This window comes from Pelophylax lessonae (genome assembly GCF_965119305.1).
Source record: "Pelophylax lessonae genome assembly, chromosome: 3".
Lineage (NCBI taxonomy): Eukaryota > Metazoa > Chordata > Amphibia > Anura > Ranidae > Pelophylax > Pelophylax lessonae.
In genome coordinates, this window is record NC_138770.1 from 43,659,447 (window position 1) to 43,682,387 (window position 22,941).

Below are 22,941 nucleotides of genomic sequence, written 5' to 3' on the forward strand. Positions count from 1 at the left end.
AGTGATCTGTGCTACAAAATAAGCACTGCCACTGTACTAATGTCACTGGCTGGGAAGGGGTTAACATCAGGGGGGGATTAAAGGGTTAACTGTGCGCCTAACCAGTGTTAATATGTACCCTGGGAGGTGTTTTTACTAGGGGAAGAGATTAAATTTATTCCCAGCCTTGCAGAGACACAGGATCCATGTGATCTGCCTTGTTTACATTGAGGGATGATCTGCAGGTGTCGGCGGATATTGAGTCTACCGCTGGACTCCCGCGGACAATGCAACACTTGGATCTCATTGGGTCATAAGGGGCATGTTGTAATAAACTATAGTCACCACATATCCTTCTTGGTCCCCGGTATGGCTATTCAGACATAGACACCTTAGATAGCTCCAGAGAGTATTAAAGACAAGGCAAAACTCATCGGAGTCTCACCCATGCAGGGTGAGGGTCTCTAGGGTGATCCAGTAACGAAAATGGAAACTGACTTGCAGTTTGTCCAGGATTGTCCTCATATTGATCCCGCAATTTGGAGGCTCAGAGAGATATTGGGTGGGAGAGAGCTTCCAAATCTGACTATGGGTACTGGTTAACCCACCTGCAAGAGATGGCTGAAAAGGGCAGGAAGCAGTCAGCAGGTGTCCATGAGGTGTGGAATGAAGCAGGACACATTTGTGAGAAAGATCTATTTGGGTTTTTGTTTCTGAGATGCTGCTGAATTCTTGAGAACCTTTTTATGGACCCGTGAAGCAGGTGGGGTCTTCATAACCCTGTGGTGGGACAAGCCTATGCTTGCGGTAAGCTGTAGTCTTATTTTGTTTACCAGAAATGTTGACCTTTTTTTACACTGTTGTCAAGTAGTTTAATTTAACTTTTGGCAAATAAAGACTGTTTGCTTTTCCCAGTGCTGCTGGCTGGTGATCTAAACTGTCCCAAGTATTGCATATGTTGCTTGGATGCTGGCAATCTAGCTGTGAAAGCTGTTGGAAAAACTTACAATTAAAAGGGCCAGTGCCTGCTTTGTATGCCCTGGGTAAGAGCGGCACTGGCACTGCAAACCTCTGAAGGAGGCATGGAGGTCATAAGAGCCCTGGTTTAGTCCTCTGCAGAAGCCAGCCTCTGCCATAAGGAAGTTTTAAACCCACCAGAAACAGGCCTACATGGCAGCTAACTGCCACCATGAGGAGACCCTTGCTCTGCTGATACAGACTCGGCAGTCTCAGGCAGCACAGACTGAGACAAAGTTAACCCTGATGGCCTCTTCAGCAGAATGGCTGAAGGTGGTTGTCACCCACTAGCAACCCAGTGATGGTGAGGGGGAGCCACTACATGCAAAAACTCACACCCCACCATGGTATGGAAGCATTCCTAGCCACATTAAAATGCATGGCTGAGAGAGGGGGTTACCCCCCAGGACCGATTGGCCAGTCTCATTGCTGCATTCCTATTGGGTGGAACCGCCGAAGACCTAATTTGTCCTACCAGGAGCTGACACCAGATATTATGCTAAACTGAAATGAGCGATCTTAGCTCACCTTGGGGTGACTGTTGCTGTCCAGGCACACCGGATCCATTGCTGGAAGTATTGTGCCAGCCAGTCACAGCAGTCCCAAATGTATGACCTGTTACAACTAGTCATGAAATGGTTGCAACTGGAGAAGTAATGGGACCACAGATTGTAGAACTGGTCATTGTGGACTACTACTTAAGGGTTCTACCAATGAGCTTCAGCATTGGGTCAGGCATTGTCAGCCTCAGACAATTAACCAACTGGTGGAGATAGTGAAGCAATATATGATGGTGGAGGATCTATTTGGACCTGCCAAGTCCCAAGGGCCCCTGTAAGCATGGACACTAAAGCCATCATCTCTGGATAGTTAAGGAACGACCACCCCAGGGTCCCATATGTTTGCTCCAGCATGAAAAAATGAGAATGTGTTGTGCTGGTATTGTCACTTACTGGGTCATATCTAGGCTCAGTGTACTCCATGGAAGGAAATCATGGAGTACAGAGCTACACAGAGGGGGTCCTTCTATGCTCAGAGGTTCTGTGAATCTGACTGAGGGGCAGTTTTGAATGTGATATCTGGTTGAACTAATTTATATTGTATGGTGACCCTTTTCCATAATGGGGTACCTGGGGGAGTTGGCCCCATACATAAGTCCCTCAAAGTGGTCCACTAGTTCCAGTGAGTTCAGCATAGGCCAGTGGTGAAGGCTGCAGCTTCTCAGTAACTGAGTCTTGAGTTATGCCAAAGCACAGATAATAAACAAAAGGAAGAGGGCACCAACATCTAAGCGTAGCCCTTATTGGTAAATATAAATCATAAAAAACATGTATGCACTCACTGTAGCAGGTTAGAGAGAGACATATTTCATAGTCCTTCATGCATAGATCGTCCAGGAAGCGTCCGGGAATTGCAGAGTCAGGCAGGGAGACAGTTGGTGTATGCAGAGCTGAGCCGGGAAGCTGTTGGATGACAAGCAGCGGTCTTGTAACCATGCTGAAACGCAAGCTGTAAAAAGGGTGACTGGAGACATTCAAATCAGGCTCAGTTGGTGACATCAGCATGCTAATGTAAGCGGGCGAGGCTATGTATTTCTGGGCTAAACACCTCTTTGTCAAGCCAAGATAAAGATATCTTGGCTTGACAAAGGGGTGTGTATAGCCCCGAAGTACGTAGCCACTCCTTTTATGTCAGCATGTGGACGTCACTCGCTGAGTCCAGCCAAGCCTGATTCTAAATCCTCCAGCTGCAATTTCTACAGCTTTCTTTTCTGCGTGGTTACAAAACTGCCGCTTTTCATCCAGCTGCTTCCCTGCTCAGCTTTGCATACACCATTCGTCTCCCTGCCGAACTCTGCAATTCCGGGATGCTTATTTGTGACTTTAGAGAATGATAATGATGTTGCACTTGTGGTAGATGGTCTACAGACCAAGAAAACCACTAAGAGAAATCTCATCCCATGCAGGCCTTGGTTGGGGAGGATGTAGAGTTCCTCTAGTCCAGAGCATCCTGAGTTGGAAGTATTAAGGTGTACATTTGGCACTGTCCAAATTAAGGGCCACATGTTAAAAAATGCAGGAGAAAAAGTCAAAGTGATTAATGGGGTATCACAAGTGCCTGAGGCTGAAATAAGGTTTCATCAATAGTGATTATTGATATCGAGTTACAGAAGTCCGGGATGTCATGGTCAACCAGTTACTGGTCCCCCAGCCTTTTAGACACATGATATTGGACTTGGCTCACAATGGTGCAATGGGAGGTCAGTTACAGCCGAGAAATCTTTTAGACACATGATATTGGACTTGGCTCACAATGGTGCAATGGGAGGTCAGTTACAGCCGAGAAAACAGAGGCACAGTTAACAGACCAGTTTGACTGGCTGGGGATCATTGCTGACGTGAAAAGAGATTGTGGTTCATGTACCATTGGTCAACTAACTGCTCCAGTGTTACATTTTAGGAACCACTTGGTGTCTCTGCCTATTAGCGAGGTATTGAGATGGATTTGGTGGGCTCATTGGTGAAATCGGCTCTGGGACACCAGTATATCCTAATGATACTTGATTATGAAACAAGATATCAAGAGGCAGTCTCTGAGGAAGCCTTATCAAACTGACAATGTGAATCTATGAAAACCGTGGAAAGATCAGAAGCAGCTAGCCGCCCTGGCTAAGGTGAATTCAGATCCCCCTGTAGGGGTGGGTTAGTCCCAGTTGCCACCAACTTGCTCAAACCCATGACTCAACAGGTAAAGGTTTTTTTACAAAGTTATAGGGAGAATTTTTCAGGACTGCCAGGCCTTACCAGTGTAATTAAGCATGATCACGGAGTCTAATGTGAAAGTTTGAGTAAACCCTATCGCATTCTGGAGGCATACAGGAAAACTGTATCAGAGGAAGTTTAGAAAAGGCTAGAACTGAGGAGTTGCAGATTAAATGGTCAAGCCTGATTGTGTTGGTACCAAAAAAAAAAAAAAAACATAATACAAGGGTTCGCTTGTAGCCGTCACTCACAGCATCCTATATACAGTATAAAGAAAATGCACAAATGTTCTTAGGGGCAATAAAAAATATTTGGGATTTTTTAGGTGACTTGTCTCTCAGAAAATTTCAACAGACAATAAATAAGTTTTATATGAAAATCCAAAGTTTATTGTACTCTACTCAACCTAACAATGAGTTAGTCATGTTAGAAAACATGGAAAGTAATAATAAAAACATCAAGAGTATGAAAGCTCAGGTGAACAGAACCCCTTAAGATGTTAACTCATCCAAAGCTATCACATACACAAAGATCACATGTATCTGCTCAGGGTGTTGGTTCCGAAGTCCAACAGGACTCTGCAGTTTTGTAAAGACTTTCGTCTTTCTCAGTAGGAAGTTGATGACTGCCGAGGGAAAATACGCTGTAGTGGAACGAGAGTGCCTGGAAATCAAATGTGATATTTTCTCTATTGCAGGGAGTTTCATTTGGTGTTGGAAATGCCCAACGGACCTGCATGAGGCAGAAAAAAAAAAAACACATGAATGTTAGAGTAACCAGTTGATTCTTGGACCTACAAGATTTTAAATTCATGGTGGAAATCAGGTCTGCAAACAACACCATAATGCGGATGTCCTCTTAGGGTAAACTGCAAAGTGTCCCATATCTGCGTAGAAGTAGAAAGGGGAGATATGTTCAGGATGCTAGGGATGGGTCCTGGATTTAATGTATGTGTCCCCAGTGCTTGAGTTGATCCCCTTAAGGGGGATGACAAGAACCATTTGTAGTACTCAGGAATTCTCATCCATGCAAGGTGAGGGGTTTCGGGTGATCTGGTAAAGGGGAAAAAACTGTCTTGCAGTTTCCCAGGATTGTTACGACCTCATATGGCTCCTGGAAGTCCGAGGCTCGAAGATCAGCCTGCTGGTTATGCAAACTCCCCTAAATATTACAGACTGCCTTAAATCCGTGGTCAGTGTAGTGGTCCCTTGCATTAGTAACCAATGGAAGAAGGGCCCTCTCATGTAAGTGCTCAGTGCAGTGGTCTGTTACGTTGGTGACCAGCGGAAAAAGGACCCTCTCACATTGTCACCAGTGAAAAGACTGCCCCCATTACATTGATGCTAGTTGTTAATGAGAGACAGAAATTGTTCATTTCTCAAGGAACCCCTAAGAAAGGAACCCTGCCTGAGAAAGGCTGGACTAGGCAGTAATTTATTTCTGCCCCCTTGGTGACAGTGGAGATGACCCATCTATAAGGATATTCAGTACATACACATATGTTCACATATGAGACACTTCTCAGGGCTGCAGTTCCTCTGAGCTCCACAAGGTGGTGATCTCACTTCTATCCAGACGACAGGAAGTCTCTATGGAAGACATGAAGTTATGTCAGGTGCAGACAGGAAGTGATGTCAGGTATAAATAGGATGTTCCAGCTTAGAGGTTAATCGGCATCGGGAGGAAGTAGAGAGGAGGCATTGTTGGAAGTGGCAGCAGAGGAGGTAATAAGATGTTATTTTCTATTTACACCCAGTAACCCCCCCCCGTCATGTCCGTCTTCTTCCTCTTTAGTCACTGTGACGTCTTTTATCTCCAGCAGACGATGATACACACCTATATATAGAGACCTGACCAGAGAGGTGAGGATGATTCTGGAATGTCACATGACATCACTCTTATCTCTACTAATATAGATGAGCTTGGGCGTGTTCGAGTTTGTACGTTGGGCGTGTTCGAGTTTGTACGTGCTCGATCCCGCCAGGATGTCGACACCACTCCACTAATCACAGGCAGTGAGACATTTCCCGATCTGTGCAGCTGTGGATCGGGAAATGTCTCACTGCCTGTGATTAGTGGAGTGCAGTGTCGGCTTCCTGGCGGGATCGGGCACGTACAAACTCAAACACGCCCGAGCTCATCCCTGTCTATTAATAAAACACAGACCTGACTGGAGAGATGAGCGGATTTATGGGAATGTCATTTGATTTTGCTATTCATATATAGATTTTGAAATTTGTGAAATCTGGTGATCATATGACCATCAAATTGCCTCCACCTCACTCCCTAATACAATGGAGAAATAAATAGAACATTCCAGAAGTCATCGGCAAGATCAATGAGCTGCTGACAGTAGAGGTGAGCGGTGCTGGGAATTCTGGGACATTATCCAGTAACAGACAAGGGATGTGTCTGGATGGTGACTGTATCATTGTGTGTGTCAGGTTCCTATAAGGTGTCAGGATGTCACTGTCTATTTCTCCATGGAGGAGTGGGAGTATTTAGAAGGACACAAGGATCTCTACAAGGACGTCATGATGGAGAATAAGCCGCCCCTCACATCACCAGGTAAGAGGAGACTTTATTGTAAAGGAGAGAGCAGTACGGAGGGTCCACCTAGATCCCCCATCATCTGATAAACACATAGAAACAATGTATTCAGTCAGTGTGTGTGTTTCCTACAGATGGATCCAGTAATGGGAACCCACCAGAGAGATGTCCATGTCCTCTGTATTCCTGGGATTCCACACAGGTCAATATTAAAGGAGAGATAAAAGAGGAGACTGATGTGAAGGAGGAGGCAGAGTTTCTAAAAGGGCACAAAACTCTGTACAAGGACAACACTGTGGAGTCTTACAGCTGTAGAATCCCACCATGTTCCCATCCTATGTTTTCCCGGGATTCCACACAGGAAGATTACACCATCCCTCACCATCATCAGGTAGAGGAGGAACAAATCTTTGGTAGTTATGTTTTATACACAAGCTTGTTTCATACAAGGAATGTTTTATTTATTATTCAGAGTGGGAATCTTGAGGATTATCATATTGCTATCAAAGAAGAGTATAAAGAGGAGGATGAAGAGTATGGCGTAATGGAGAAATTCTCAGAAGGAAACAAGGATTTAATGGAGCCACCTATTTCTAGGAACCCACCAGAGAGATGTCCCCCTCCTCTGTATTACCAGGATTCCACACAGGAAGAACACACTATCCTTCACCATTTCAAGGTCGGTGGGACGGAGCTTCTAGAACATGGATACGTGATGGCGAAGTGTGGATATTTTAATGTGATATCACAATATTAAAGCTTATACAAATGTTATTTTCTATAATTTTCTTGGCTTAGGGTGAAGATCTGATAGATATAAAAGTTGAGGGTAAAGCAGAAGAAGAAGAGATGTATGTGAGGTATGATCAGCAGCAGTCTATGGAGGAGGATGGAATAACAGGGGCATTCATAGAGGAGGACACTCCTACAGAGATCAGCACAGGTGAAATATTAGCATTAAATACATTCCTCTATTTGTACTGCTTACGGTTTGGTGCAGAGTGATGCAAGGACTGGGTGATATCAGCCTGTAACACTCTGGTCACTTTCCTGAGCTGTGTTCCCCGTCCTGTATTCCTGTATTTCTCTTGGATAATCTTCCTTGTCTGTGCTGCAGACACAAATTATGTATCTAGACAGGATTTATGTAAATTCTGGGGTTCAGCTGGAAGCAAAATGTAGATTTTAAAAATAGGCGTTACACAACTTGGGTACCTGAGGTATGTGCTTTGGGCCTTCTGCCCCATGCCCATGTCTAGCAAGATCTCCCAGGGTTACTTACTCTGTTGTTTGCTGGCCTTGCCGGGTGGAGGGATATGTCCGTATAGTCTCAGACCCAAGTCACTGAGTGCAGTCTCAGGAGTGGGACCTCTGCAACTTGTCTCAGGTAAACATTTAAACTACCACTGAATTCTGGATACCAATATTTTGAGTCTCGACCATTACACTATTTGATTTATATTGTACTTTACATACTCCTAAATCCTGCATCATATACATTTGTTGTATGTTACAGAGTCCTGACCCTGCACGTTCTACTCCATGTTGTACATTACATACATTAGATAGACCCCTGCAATATACACTCTATTTTGTAGAGTACATCATTCTGATACTGCTTAGTCCTAACATTTGTTCGGAACCTTAAACAGAAAGTGATAATGAGGAAGGAGTCCATAACCCAATGATGTTGGTCTTCAGGATCAGTCCAGTCTTCATCTTGGTTGTTCTTCCCCTATCCTCACTCTCTGACCTCTGGTGGGGCTCAGAGACGCTGTTATTCATGACTAAATCATGCACTAAATAGGGAAGTGCAGGACTTCTTGTGTTGGGAAGATGGCAATTTGTGATAGAGGGGGTGGGGATACTTGTCCTATAATCCCTTCATCACTGTCACTCCTATAAAAGACAGTTCTCGTTGTTTCCTCACTCTCTGACTAAGGTCCATGAATAAAGATAATAAATGGTAGGAGATTCAGAGGACCCATTTACTAGTTACCTTGAGGGTGGAATTGTAAGATCCTCAGAGATAAAGCTGCCTGAGGTGGGTGGAGTCCTGGTATAAGGGAACCAATCTGTTCATGTCTAGTAATAATCTTTTTATTTCTATTTTAGTACATGGACAGGAGATGAGGAAAACCTCAGAGGATTGTCTCACTTTGTCTCCAGACTGTAAAGTAGAAGATGAAGACATCACACAATATAGTCCAGGAGAAAACCCGGCTACCTCAAATGTCCATCCGGCACCACACAATGTAGATGGACCATCGTATTCCTTTTACCCTGAGGAACCGCAGATTGGGAGGGACGGTGCCATTCTTCCAAGAGATAAGAGGTTTTCCTGTACTGAGTGTGGGAAGTGTTTCCATTCTAAATTCCATCTTAATGTGCATAAAAGGTCTCACACAGGGGAAAAACCGTATTCCTGTCCTGAATGTGGAAAATGTTTTTCGCAAAAATCCAATCTTCAAATACATCAGAGGCTTCACACGGGTGAGAAGCCATATTCCTGTCCCGAGTGCGGGAAATGTTTTTCAGTAAAGTCCCATCTTTACATGCATAAGAGGTCTCACACAGGGGAGAAACCGTATTCCTGTCCTGAGTGCGGGAAATGTTTTGTACTAAAATCACATCTTGTCACACATGAAAGGCTTCACACAGGGGAAAAACCATACTCCTGTTCTGAGTGTGGGAAATGTTTTTCAGACAAGTCCTTTTATCACAGACATCAGAGATTGCACACAGGTGAGAAGCCGTACTCCTGTACTGAGTGCGGGAAATGTTTTTCAGACAAGTCCAGTCTTTACATACATCAAAGATCTCACACGGGGGAGAAGACGCATTCTTGTCCTGAGTGCAGGAAATGTTTTTTAAATAAGTCACATCTTTACACACATCAACGGACTCACACCGGAGAGAAGCCATATTCCTGCCCTGATTGTGGGAAATGTTTTTCAGAGAAGTCAAGTCTTGACAGACATCAGAGGTCACACACAGGGGAAAAGCCGTATTCCTGCCCTGAGTGTGGAAAATGTTTTTCACAGAAGTCCAGTCTTGACAGACATCAGAGGTCTCACACCGGGGAGAAGCCGTATTCCTGTCCTGAGTGCGAGAAACGTTTTTCAGTAAAGTCCCATTTTTACAGACATCAGAGATCACATACAGGGGAGACGCCATATTCCTGTCTTGAGTGCGGGAAATGTTTTTCAGTGAAATCCAATCTTTACAGACATCAGAGATCTCACACGGGGAAGAAGTCACTTTTCTGTCCGAGTGAGGGAATTGTTACTCACTGAAGTCCTATCTTCCTGTACATCAGGGATCCCACACAACCCTCGAGCTGTAGTAGTGCCTTGAGTGTGGGAAATGTCTTATATATTCATTTTGCTGGACATGTGGGGAAGAAGCACACCCTGATATACACCTTAGATATACTCCATGGCTGATCTTCGTCATGGAAGGAAACAGTTCATAAGGAGATCAGAGTTCACCAAAGACATGGATGAAGTGTTGTACCGTGTTGGCCATTGATAGCAGTAGAAAAATAAAAATGGAGTCATTACCTTTCTTTGGCGGAGTAAATTTTGTGGTGTAAGCTTTCACAAACACTTGGAGGTCTATTTTTTTTAAAAATAGTTGAATAAATGTGACTAGCATTCGCCCAGCAATGATGAATATTGGGCATATTTAGAGACCAGCGTATAGAGTGCAGTAGTCAGGAATAGGTCATCTACAGCCCTAGGAATAGGGTGCACCGATCAGGAACATGTCATAAACAGCCCAGTGTACAGAGTGCAAAGGTCAGGAGTATATCTTGCACAGGCTGGTGTACAGGATGCAGTGGTCAGGAGTATGTCATATATACAGCCGTGGCTAAAAGTTTTGAGAATGACACAAATATTAGATGTCACAAAGTCGACTGCTTCCGTGTTTTTAGATCTTTTTGTCAGATGTTACTATGATATACTGTAGTATAATTACAAGCATTTCATAAGTGTCAAAGGCTTTTATTGACAATTACATTAGGTGTATGCAAAGAGTCAATATTTGCAGTGCTGCTGCTGACCCTTCTTTTTCAAGACCTCTGCAATTCTCCCTGGCATGCTGTTAATCTATTTCTGGGCCACATCCTGACTGATGGTAGCCCATTCTTGCACAATCAATGCTTGGAGTTTGTCAGAATTTGTTGGTTTTTTAGTTCACTTGCCGCTTGAGGATTGACCACAAGTTCTCAATAAGATTAAGGTCTGGGGAGTTTTCTGGCCATGGACCCAAATGTTCGATGTTTTGTTCCCCAAGCCACTTAGTTATCAATTTTGCCTCATGGCAAGATGCTTGCAGAAGAGGTTGGGGATCATCGAGTCACATCCAATGGACTCAAACCAGAGGGCCATCCCTTTACAGAATTTGAAACAGATCCTTCTTGCTGTTCTGCGGACCCTTTGGGCCATTGGGCCAGGGTCCTGGATTACAAATATAAGACTAAGAATGGAAATCCACGTTCAAGATTTTACCTCGGGTTCCAGATGAACTACTTGGGCCAATGAGCCGGACCTGCAACTATGTCAGATGGCTGCCCAGGACGAGGCAGGCAAGCCTACCAAGAGTTAGGTGGTGGGTGCCCTGTTGCTGCTAGGGACCACTGAAGAGGCTCTTTCCTATTCCCTCTGTGGGATGTATGGTTGCTCAAACTACCCCCTTCAGGAGGGCTGCAAGAGACTAAACAGGTAGTTAGTTGCAGGTACAGGACCATCTTGGAGAAGAGGCCTGATCTCCGTGTCAAGGACTACCAAAGATGCTGGCTGCAATAGTCTGGGATTAGGATGAGAAGGTCGCCCCTGCGGGGAGGGTCTTCTCATCACTTATGGATTTAGATAGCGGTAACTACTGTACATTTGTTAGATGTTTAATCCCTTCTTTTTCCTTGCAGGTAACACCATTTCTAGAGATAGTTAGGATGTTTTAATTACTCACCAGACAGAGTTTTGTTTGGTGGGCGGTGCATTCTTCTAAATGCACCTGTTGTGTATATTTTGTACAGCAGATGTCTATATATTTTTTCTTCTAATTTATTTTGTACATTTGTTTTTTTCCTTTTCTCCCTTTCCGGTTTTGTGGGATACTCCTAAAGTTTTTGTAGGGGGCGAGTGCCCCAGAGCCAACCGGACTTGGCTCATTTTAATGTAGCATCCTTCTAGGTAGGTGCTAGGAAAAAGCATCTAATTTCTCCTTCTGCTTATCAGGGGAGCCTGATCTATTTTTTTGCCTGTCACATGTTTCAAGGTGTGATTCACTGGGTCTGAGAGAGTGTCCCCACTGTATCCAATGAGGGAGCTTGTTGGACAGTGGAGGAAACCTAGCCAGTGACACAGCATGTTTTATGGCAGTCCCAGTGGGATGGCATTCCTGCAATGCATCCTGGGATTGGCCATAAATCCTGAGCGGACATGTGACAGGGCGTCTTTGGGCAGGAAGCCAGGTCCTAGGAGGAGGTGGACGGCTTTCTCTCCTCCTGCAGGTGTGAGGAAGGTGGTTTAGGCAGTCGGCCTAGTGAACCAAGTGTGGAGCTGAGCTGCAGAGGATCCAGAGTGCTGACAGTGGAGCTTATGGCAGAGTCTCTTGCGAAAAACAGTGTCCATGAGTACCAGGAGATTTGCCTAAGGGTTTGCCCACGAAGGGGGGCCACTCCAATATAGTCAGGGGGATCAAGGAGCTAGCTTACACAGAAAGTACAATAAAGGGGGTGCCGTGTAGTTAACCCTGAAGAATAGGAACAAAAGGGGGTGCCAGGAAGGGCTCTGAAGATTGTTCTGCAGTACAGTACAATTTACCTCAGACAATTCATTTACTACTACTTCACTGCTACTGACAAGGTGAAGCAGCGGCCTTGCCGCACTCAGCATTATTCAGTCGTCCCAGCCAATTGTGCATAGTGATACAAGTTGGAGTACCCCACTCATTCCCTTCTCCTATCCAAGTTCTCAATAAAAAAATAAAAAAAAAACAAAGCTCCTAGACTGTTTCCTGACTGAGCCAAAACCACTTTGAAAATGTTGAACTTTAATGCTGTTGCTAATGGTAACCCAGGGGAACCCGTAACCAGCAGCTCCCAAGGGAGTAGTGCTACATGTGCATCAAACCAAAAGTGAAGTGTCACAGCTGGTCCTGTGTGAACAGTCCATGGTGGAGGCTGCATGTCCCACCAGAGGCTCTATGCTCCCCTCCCCTAGTACTGGTTAATGTACACTGAAGGTGGAATTGTTTAGTCACTTCTTATTCTTCCATTAGCTGCTTCCTTCTGGGAATCCCCCAAATTTGTTTGTCTGGGGGAGCACTAAGAAGCATGATATGGATTTCCTGGGGAGATCATTTGCTTTGATCCAGCAGTGATCACACATAGTGGGTGGGATGGCTGTGACCTGTATACTGTGAATGGATACCATAGATCGGAGGAGCCCAGGATGACTACTTGATATGCTCTTGTGTCCAGTGTGCTGTGTACTGGGAGGTAATGCAGAATTCATACACCACCAGTGTCACCTGGGTGGACAACCTCTGATCACACACTACTATATTACTCAATTCACTGCTCATCCATAGAATACCTAGGGTTACCATCTGTCCAGGGTTCACCCGGGCAGTGGGGGTTTTGAATCAGACTGCACTGTGGCTCCCCAAATTACCTGAGATAGTCACACACAAATATTTTGCAGTTCGGGAGCGCTGCTGGCTATTGTCTGGAGGCAGGTTCAGCATCACTGGGCGCTGCATTACTACACCCAAAGGTGTTCCAGGTCTTTAATAATCCTAAAGTGTATACTTCAGGGGAAAAAAAATGTGCCCTGCGCCGCTAAAGTGTTCGTGTTTGGCTTGAAGAAAAGGGTCAACACAGAAGGAACACTGAAGCACAGAACTTCAATCAAGGGAGGGATCAAATACTTTCCAGCAGCCAGCAACAGGTGCACCCTCATTACTCAGATAAACTGGCTGCTGGGAGACACCCGCTGGTGGCCACCGGAGCTACGCCCTTTGGCTCCAGGAACAACAGTGCCACCAGCAGGTGACCCAGGTCCATGATACGAGTCCTGACAACCTGTTTGTTTTAAGATCCCTACTGTTGTCTGTCCTGAATACATTTTGTAGGCAGTTGCTCCTGCTCTGCCAAGGCCTGGAGGTCCAGATACCCACGTTAAATGTGAGAGCTGCATCCACTATTACGGTCCCAGAAATAGAGGTCTGGGGAAGGGAAGAGTTCCATTTGAGCCTTGTCCTGACCTGGGCAGTATTTCCAGACTCTGGCGGTGGAGCATGGTGGAGCAACTGGAGGCCAATCCTTAGGAGGGTGGAACTGTCAGGACCTGCATCGCCTACTGGTGGTACTGGGCTTCCTAGTGTGTAAAAGTGTAGTTTCAGTGTCCACCAATGGGTATGTCCCAGTAGCCCTGAGCAATCAGTCCACGCCTGATGCTGGTTGCTAGGAGACTTTTTAAAGTGATATTAAATCCTCCCATTTTTTATTCTATTTCTGTTACTAAACAATGGCATTCCACAAAGAGTCTAACCTTTTTTTTTTTCTTTGGCCTTTGGTGGAACACTGGCTGCGCCCCAAACGCGCGGGTGCACAGGCATCGGAGGATGCTGCAGCTCCGCTTCCAATGTCCTAAGATTTACAGGGGGATACGGGGCTCTGAACTCAAGCTCTGCCTCTGCTCCGTCTCCTGTCTTCTATGAGTGACAACGGCTCCAGTGCTTTCAGACCCGCACGTGCATCCTCTCCTGTGACAGCATTATTATACCCAAGTTTTTTCAAATATGATACTTTGTAATATATTTTACTTACTGAATTTAAAAAAGATACTGTATATATTTTTAATTGAAAAAAAAAAAGAAAATGTTTTATTTCTGTGTGTATATGTATGTATATATATATATATATATATATATATATATATATATATATTACATTGAATTATTTGCAATACTGAGTGTTTATATTTCAACCATCCCCACCCAGCATTGTGTGTCACCCACCCCCACCTGCAGCATTGCATGTCAACCATCCCCCCTGCAGCATTGTGCATCACCCATCCCCACTGGCAGCATTGCATGTCACCCATCCCCACCTGCAGCATTGCATGTCACCCATCCCCACCTGCAGCATTGCATGTCACCCATCCCCACCGGCAGCATTGCATGTCACCCATTCCCACCGGCAGCATTGCATGTCACCCATCCCCACCGGCACAATTGCATGTCACCTATCCCCCTTGCAGCATTGTGCATCACCCATCCCCACCGGCAGCATTGTATGTCACCCATCCCCCTTGCAGATTCTGCATCACCCATCCCCACCCACAGCATTGTGTGTCACCCCCATCCCAACCCACAGCATTGTGTTTCACCTAGGGCTGGCCCAAGACATTGTGCGGCCTGGGTCCAAAAATGAATTGCTGCCCCTCAAAAAAAATCACGCCCACTAAAAGGCCCACACAATTTTATGTTATATCATGATAATGAAAACTAAAATGTAATTTATCAGGAAGTCAAATTTATATGCAACAGCAACTTGTCTACATGCACAATTATGCACATACCATTATGTTCAATTCCAAACCACAAACTCCAGTATTATTTTGTTTGTCTGAATGTCTGACGTCATTGTGCACACCACAATCACATAAGGAACGTTCCCCAGAGGAGACCCTCCGCCTCCCCATACTCATCAGTTTGCACTACGGGGGGCAGTATGAGATGGGGAAATGCTGTCCGTAATGTGCCGCAAACTGATAACACACAAAACTGCTGGAAAAAAAATAAAAATCTTGGGCACCAATTTGCTGCCCCTCTCAAAGTGCTGCCTGGGTCCAATGGACCCAGTGGGACCCATGGTAGGGTCAGCCCTGGTTTCACACATCTCAAAGGAGATCAGACAGAAAGCAAGTCAAGGTCATGATCAGTTGAGAAGCAGAGAGAAGTCCATGGACAAGCCAAGTCAACAATGGGTAATCAAACAACAGGAAATCAGGAACAAGAATCATGGGTAGCTGAAGATCATTCTGCGATTACCAGTCACCATTCCTTCTTTTAAATAGGGCGCTTGGCACCAGTTCTGAGATGGTGCGGGTGTGTACCAGTGTGGGCAGTCGTTTGCATATTCGGAAACTGGCAGGAATTCTTGCAAACCCATGTTAGTGTTCTGACAATAGGTCTTATTTTTGGTGTCACTGGGACAAAATATGTCCAAGTGTTGGTGTCAGTGAGAAAACAAGCCCCATTTCTGGTGTTAGCTAGATAAAATAGGTTTCATTTTTGGCGCCAATGGGAGGAAATAAGCCCCATCACTGGAATCAGTGAGATAAAATAAGTCCAACTGCTGGTGTCAATGAGAAAACAAGCCCCATTGCTAGTGTTAGCGAGATAAAATAGGTTTCATTGATGGCGCCAATGGGAGGAAATAAGCCCCATCGCTGAGATAAAATAAGTCCAACCGCTGGTGTCAATGAGAAAACAAGCCCCGTTGCTGGTGTCAGTGAGATGAAAATAGGTTTCATTGTTGGCGCCAATGGGAGGAAATAAGCCCCATCGCTGAGATAAAATAAGTCCAACCGCTGGTGTCAATGAGAAAACAAACCCCATTGCTAGTGTTAGCGAGATAAAATAGGTTTCATTGATGGCGCCAATGGGAGGAAATAAGCCCCATCACTAGATTCAGAGAGATAAAATAAGTCCAATCGCTGGTGTCAATGAGAAAACAAGCCCCATTGCTGGTGCCAGTGAGATGAAAATTGATCTAATTTTTGGTGTCAATGGGAGAAAATAAGCCCATTTCTGTTTTTAGTGAGAACAAAGTCTTAGGCTGGCTCTACACGGTTCACATCTCGGCCGGTTCAGCAGGAACCGTCCGAGATTCGAACCGTTAATGGGTAGGCTGAATGTACCAAGTTGATCGACCATTCAATTTGGGTACATCTAGCCTTCCGGATTCTCTTGCAATTATCGATGGTGGCTGCTATAGCCGCTAACAATAATCATAGTCTTCTCTGGGAGCAGCCAATGGCCTGGCAGGAGGGATTCCCCGTCGGCACTGTGTGTGTTGATGGGGTAAACATGCAAATTTAGTTGCAGGACAGAAATTCGCACCATCTATGGCCGGCCTAACCCTGGCCCATCATTGGTGGTCAGTGTTGGTACTTACCTGATCAGGCACTCCCGCTGCCCCTCTGCTGATGTCAGAGTTCTACTTTCACTGTGAGAAAGGAGATCACTACTCCCAACAGTCTGCTATAATTGTAGTACCTGGTGATGGAACCCAGAGAGTGTTCCAGCAGTCATCACCTCACTGCCACTCTGCACCTGGATCCTGCGAGATAAGGACATGATAACACTGTAGCCAAAATCCCGGGACTGTCCTACTGCATTTTGGCAACAATTAGGCCTCTTTCACACGGGCTTTCCGATCAGGTCTGCTTGTCAGTTTTTCAGGCGGACCTGATCGGATGCTCCATGCACCCCTATGAAGCGGCAGATGTCAATGGTGACATGTCTGCTGACACCCGCTGCTATTCGATCCTGTCTGTGAAATCCATACAGATGGAAACCCTATTTTCCATCCGTCTAGAGGATCAGATCGAATAGGATCGGATGAAAACAGACAGGCGTTCCGTTTTCACCTGATCTCCCATAGAGGAGAGCGGGGCTTTGACATTTCTGTCCCAGCATAGTGAGCGGAGACGGGACCTGTCATCCTTCTGCTCAGCGGGGATCGGCAGATCGATCCCCCCTCTGAGCAAATTGGAGTCCGCCGGGTGGAAAGCCCGTGTGGAAGGACCCTAAAAGGGTCTTGCTCATCATGCATTAAAAACTTTATCAGGGCTGCAGTTCCTCTGAGCTCCACAAGGTGGTGATCTCACTTCTACTGAGACAGGAAGTCTCTATAGAATACAGATAGGAAGTGATGTCAGGTATAAATAGGAAGTTCTAGGTGAAAGGTGAGTCAAAAGGAAGTAGGGAGAAGACATTGCTGAAAGTGGCAGCAGAGGAGGTAATAAGATCTTATTTTCTATTTACACCCAGTAACCCCCCCCCCCCCCCAGTCATGTCCGTCCTCTTCCTCCATAGTCACTGTGACGTCTTTTATCTCCAGCAGACGATGATACACACATATATAATGTGGAAACCTAGATTAGCCCCTTCAGGGACAGAACATTTCCCTACTTACAGGGCCGGTGTTCTAAAATTTTCTCGGACCCGTGAAAAAAATCGGACCTCGTCACTTCCGGTTATGGGAGTCTCAAGTGCGCATGCGCACAAGACATTATCTTGGTTTGGTAAACTTATAACACAGAGCGGGCAGTTGAATGAGAGGAGGCGGGGCTGAGGTGGGACGGAAGACACCGCCGCGTCATCTGCAGAGCTGAATAGAGGAGGCGGAACGGAGGTGCGGCCGTGTAATAAATGCAGGACCTTAGCGACTCCTTGTTTTATTATCTTTAGTAATTATCGTATTATTTATCCTTCGGATTTCATTACATTTAGTATTTCTATAATACAAAATAAGAAATACTAAATGTAATGAAATCCGAAGGATAAATAATACGATAATTACTAAAGATTATAAAACAGAAGGAGTCGCTTAAGCCCTGCATATATTACACGGCCGCACCTCCGTCTCGCCTCCTCCGCCAGCTCTGCAGATGTGCCTCCCTCCCTAATGTCTCGATGACGCGGCGGTGTCCTCCATCCTCCGTCGCAACTCAGCCCCGCCTTCTCTCAATCAGCTGTCTGCTCTCTGTTATAATTTTTCCAAACCTCGAAAAATGTCTTCTGAGCATGCGCCCGGACGACTCCTATCAGTTGTTTTGTGATGCTCTGTCACCGGAAGTGACGAGGTCCGATTTTTTCACGGGTCCGACAAAATTTTACAACACCGGAACATTCTCTTTATGTTAGAGATGTGTCACCTTCTCACTGGAGATGAGATAAACATACCTGGGATCCGTGTGAGACGGCTCCACAGAACATAACTAAAGTTCAGGTGCCGAATCTGAACCCAGTGAATACAATGGGAGCTGAATGTAAAAAAATAGTAATAGCCATTTTCTAGGCCAATAGGCAAGAGATTGTCAGACAAACGGTATGGGGGGGGGGGGGGGGGGTTGGCTCGGCACATGGACTCAAAGTTTGAGGAGGAGCAACGATTATAATAATTTTTAAAGTGGAATGTTAAAAATACAAAATTCCTTTAAATATTATGTCTGGGGGTTACCCTGACCTTGCCTATGAAGTGGTTTTATCTGTACCATGTATACAACCTACTACAGCAACACAGATACAAAGAAAAAGAGTGCTGTTTAACCACTTGCCGATCACCTACCGCAGATATACTGCGGCAGGCTGGCTCGGCTGTGCGAATCGATATATGGGTATGTCGGTTCCTGCGAGTGCTCCTGGGGGCATAAGTGCCACCGGAGGCATGCGCCCGCCCCCATTAGGAGGCTGGAAAGCCGATCCTCGGGGCCGCCGGGCACCCGCAATCGCTCCCCGCTGAAAAAGAACAACGGTCTGCTGTTGTAAATCTGGAATGAACACAGAGCGCCTGTGATTCTCCTATTTAGGAACAGAGGTCTTTGTGTTGATTCCGCAAGTCCCTCCCCCCTACAGTTAGAAAACACTCCCCTAGGCTTACACAACCCTTTTATCACCCCTGGGTTAACCCCCTTCCCTGCCAGTGTCATTAGTACAGTAACAGTGCATATATTTAGCACTGATTACTGTAGTAATGTCACTGGTCCCCCCAAAAGTGTCAAAAATGTCAGTTAGGGGTCTGATCTGTCCGCCGCAATGTCGCAATCTTGCTAAAAATCGCTGATCGCCGCCATTACTACTAAAAACAATTTAATAAAAATGACATAAATCTTTCCCCTAGTTTGTAGATGTGAAAACCTTTGCGCAAACCAATTAAAATACGCTTATTGGGATTTTTTTGTTTTACCAGAAATATGCAGCAGAATACAAATTGGCCTAAAAGGATGAAAAAAATAGATTTCTACATTTTTTATTTATTTTTTTTATTGGGAATGTTATATAGCAGAAAGTGAAAAATATAGTTTTTTTTTTCTTCAGAATTGTCGCTCTTTTTTTGTTTATAGCGCAAAAATCGCACAGGTAATCAAATACCACCAAAAGAACGCTCTATTTGTGGGAAAAAAGGACATCAATTGTATTTGGGTACAACATCGCACGACTGCGCAATTGTCTGTTAAAGTAACGCAGTGCCGAATCGCAAAAAAATGGCCTGGTCATTAAGAGGGTAAAACCTTCCGGTCCGAAAGTGGTTCAATTGATGGTAAATGACAGTTCCCGGTCTCAGTTCCATTCATAGTGAAAGTGGCCGGGGATTCCATTCATCTCTACCAGACTATTCTCCTAGATGAGGAACTGGTAGAGATGGTGATGGGGGACATAACACACAAAAAAAAAAACAGTGTTTGGTTGCCTTTATAATACATACCAGACCCTTATCCTTCATGAAGGTCTGGTATGGATGTCAAGGGGGGGGGGGGGGCATGGAAAAAAAACAAACTGTGTGGGGTGCTCCCCCAAATTCAATAGCAGACTTTTCAGAGCAAGTTTAAAGTTTAAAAACTAAGTTCACCTTTAAAAAAATTAAAAATGCACATTTTGCAAGTAAAAAAAATTACATTCATTATTTTTTTATGGAGGGTGAAATGTCCCTCTCCTGCAGACAAGCCCTACAGCTTTCTGCCCATACCTCTCTAAGAGCTGTCAGTTAGAAAGCTGCAGGGCTTGTAAATTAACTTCAAGGGTGCTCACCAGTGTTCTCACAGTCCATTGAATCCACAAGTCTATTTGCTGTGGTGGCATTCACAGAATGCTGTGGATGAATGACATGGCTGCATGGGCCGAGCCCTGCACAGCCACACTGATTTTAAAATGTGCCAGCAGATGTGGGGAGAAGAACCACCTTCCCACTGTAATTGGGGGGGGGGGGGGTGAGAGTGGGGTGCTGCATGGTAACATGGTAAATGGTACACTCTAAATATGGGTGTGATAGGTTACTAAAGGTGAACTCAGCCTTTCAGTGGGATATCCATGCAAAAAAACAAGGAATTAAAATTTGTTTTTTTTTCTTACAATTCCTACTAGATCCTTATGCGAGCATGCAGCCTGGCAGGCCACATTAGTGAGGGATGAGTGTGTGGTCCTCTCCTCCTGAATCAGAGAAAGCCACATGTACTCAACATGTGATAACCCTGAAAAGCACCGTGTCCCTATGTTGATGAGGAGAAGGGCCTTTTTTTCCACAACTATGGCCTGGTGGTTGTGGGTATCTGAGGGTGATGGGCTTATGAAAATTTTAAAGCCTCCTTTTACATTATGGGGGCACCCTGATACAATTGCGCCATGTGAACAATTAAGGCAGGGGTGCCAAACTCATAATCCGCATCAGCATTATGGTTGTTCTCAAAGGGATGGTTGTATCTGTAAGACTTGGTATCTCCTCTTCATCATATTATTTTGGGAGTGCAGGGTTGAGGAGTTTGCTACGTACTGAGTGCAGGGTTCAGGGGTGCGCTACGTACAGAGTACAGGGTTGAGGAGTGCGCTACCTACCGAGTACAGGGTTGAGGAGTGCGCTACCTACCGAGTACAGGGTTAAGGAGTGCCCTACCTACCGAGTACAGGGTTGAGGAGTGCCCTACCTACCGAGTGCAGGGTTGAGGAGTGCCCTACCTACCGAGTGCAGGGTCCAGGGGTGCCCTACCTACCGAGTGCAGGGTCCAGGGGTGCCCTACCTACCGAGTGCAGGGTTGAGGAGTGCCCTACCTACCGAGTGCAGGGTTGAGGAGTGCCCTACCTACCGAGTGCAGGGTCCAGGGGTGCCCTACCTACCGAGTGCAGGGTCCAGGGGTGCCCTACCTACCGAGTGCAGGGTCCAGGGGTGCGCTACGTATAGAGTGCAGGGTTCAGGGGTGCGCTACGTATAGAGTGCAGGGTTCAGGAATGCGCTACATATAGAGTGCAGAGTTCAGGAGTGTGCTATATACAGAATGCAGGGTTTAGGGATGCTGTCAGGGATACCACATGCAAGCATCCAGCAAAGGTGAGCAGATCAGTTGGCTGCACGATTGAATCAGGACCCAGATGAATAAGGTGTAAATACGTTTATTAAGGCAAAAGACGCACTCTAATACCAACACCAATAGACCATAAACAATACAGAGAAATATAAAGTGACCGTGCAAAAACCCAAAAACTAACTAACTATATACAAAATGGAGGAAGCAAACAAGAGCAAGACAGGCCAGGGACAGGAGACACGGGGAGCAGGGAGGCAGGTATAGGAAGCAGGGAACAGGATCAGGATTCAGGCTCAGACAGGGACACAGCTTACGAATAAAAAACTGAAGCCCTGAACCTCAGTGAAGGGCGGGCTTATATTCCCTCAGCAGTCCACCTTAGGTGCAGCCTAATGAAATGTATAGACCAGCTGCTGGGAAAAACCTGCTGGTGGGCCCTGGAACTGCGCCTTTCAGGAACAGCAGTGCCACCAGCAGGTGACCCACGTAATGACAGTGATCCTGACAGATGCGCTATGTAACAAGTACAGAGTTCAGGAGTGTGTTATATACAGAGTGCAGAGTTCAGGATTACAATAACTGCAGAGTGCAGTCTTCAGGAGTGGGCTACGTTCAGAGTTCAGGAGTGGGCTACGTTCAGAGTTCAGGAGTGGGCTACGTTCAGAGTTCAGGAGTGGGCTATGTGCAGTGTTCAGGAGTGGGCTATGTGCAGTGTTCAGGAGTGGGCTACGTTCAGAGTTCAGGAGTGGGCTACGTTCAGAGTTCAGGAGTGGGCTACGTGCAGAGTTCAGCGTTCAGGAGCAGGCTACAAACAGAGTACAGAATTCAGGAGCGGGCTACGTACAGAGTGCAGAATTCAGGAGTGCACAAAAACAATAACCCCTCTGCATTCCCCACACCCCCCAATCTCTACAATTCTTCCAAAAATATTTGGACTTTAGTCCCCAGGAATGATTGGGTAGAAAATGTCCAACAGGTGGACATTAACCACTTAAATGGAGTTCCTGCCTTGGGGGTCAATTTTAGCTAAAAATACCCCCGGGACAGTCAGGGCTAGTACATTCCACAATGGATAGCCTCTGACCTGTCCCGGGTCGCACTTACCTGTAAGAAGAAATACTTACTTTGAAATGTTCTTCTCCAGCGCTGCCATCTCAGGTGTGGGCAGCTGAAGCCGCAGCGTCCCTCTTCGTGTCCTCTTCCATGACGACGGAGTCCCACAATGCACTGCACCGGCCCCACTCGTCACTTCCGGTGCAAGCGCGGCATCCCCGCACAGCTTCTGGGCAGGCGCATTGATTCCTGGGAGCGATGACGTTCGGCTCCCAGGAGTCATCGCAAACCGGAAAAGACGGCGCGGGCCGCAGCCGCAGAGGAAGGAAGTAGAAGGAAGGTGAGTATATTTTCTTCTATAATATTTTAAGTGACCCAAAAAAAAAATCGTCAGTATCCATTTCTTTTTCAGGTTGCACTCAGCAAGCGGATGACCCAAAATCGTTTTTTTTTTTTTTTTTTTTTCGATTTTTGAGGCC

The 22,941-nt window shown here is 45.7% G+C and overlaps 3 protein-coding genes and 1 pseudogene across 5 annotated transcripts in view; 3 read left to right on the forward strand and 1 right to left on the reverse strand.

The window, feature by feature from the left end:
- Positions 1–22,941, forward strand: part of LOC309550683 (uncharacterized protein) — a 3,164,715-nt gene that overhangs the window by 2,947,770 nt on the left and 194,004 nt on the right. The window lies entirely within an intron of this gene.
- Positions 1–22,941, reverse strand: part of LOC309550793 — a 1,525,103-nt pseudogene that overhangs the window by 1,236,217 nt on the left and 265,945 nt on the right. The window lies entirely within an intron of this gene.
- Positions 1–22,941, forward strand: part of LOC309550693 (uncharacterized protein) — a 217,615-nt gene that overhangs the window by 172,009 nt on the left and 22,665 nt on the right. The window contains exon 4 of one of the 2 annotated variants that reach the window (XM_082251026.1): positions 6,443–6,987. The exons of the other annotated variant lie outside the window; for it this stretch is intronic. Coding sequence (XP_082107152.1) covers positions 6,443–6,987 — 545 coding nt within the window. The remainder of the gene's footprint in view (positions 1–6,442; positions 6,988–22,941) is intronic. 2 annotated transcript variants of the gene reach the window in all.
- LOC309550059 (uncharacterized protein) lies at positions 7,024–9,604 on the forward strand (the record flags this gene model as incomplete). Its single annotated transcript, XM_082250526.1, has 2 exons — positions 7,024–7,033; positions 8,478–9,604. The coding sequence occupies 2 exons, from the start codon at positions 7,024–7,026 to the stop codon at positions 9,602–9,604; spliced, it is 1,137 nt and encodes a 378-aa protein (XP_082106652.1).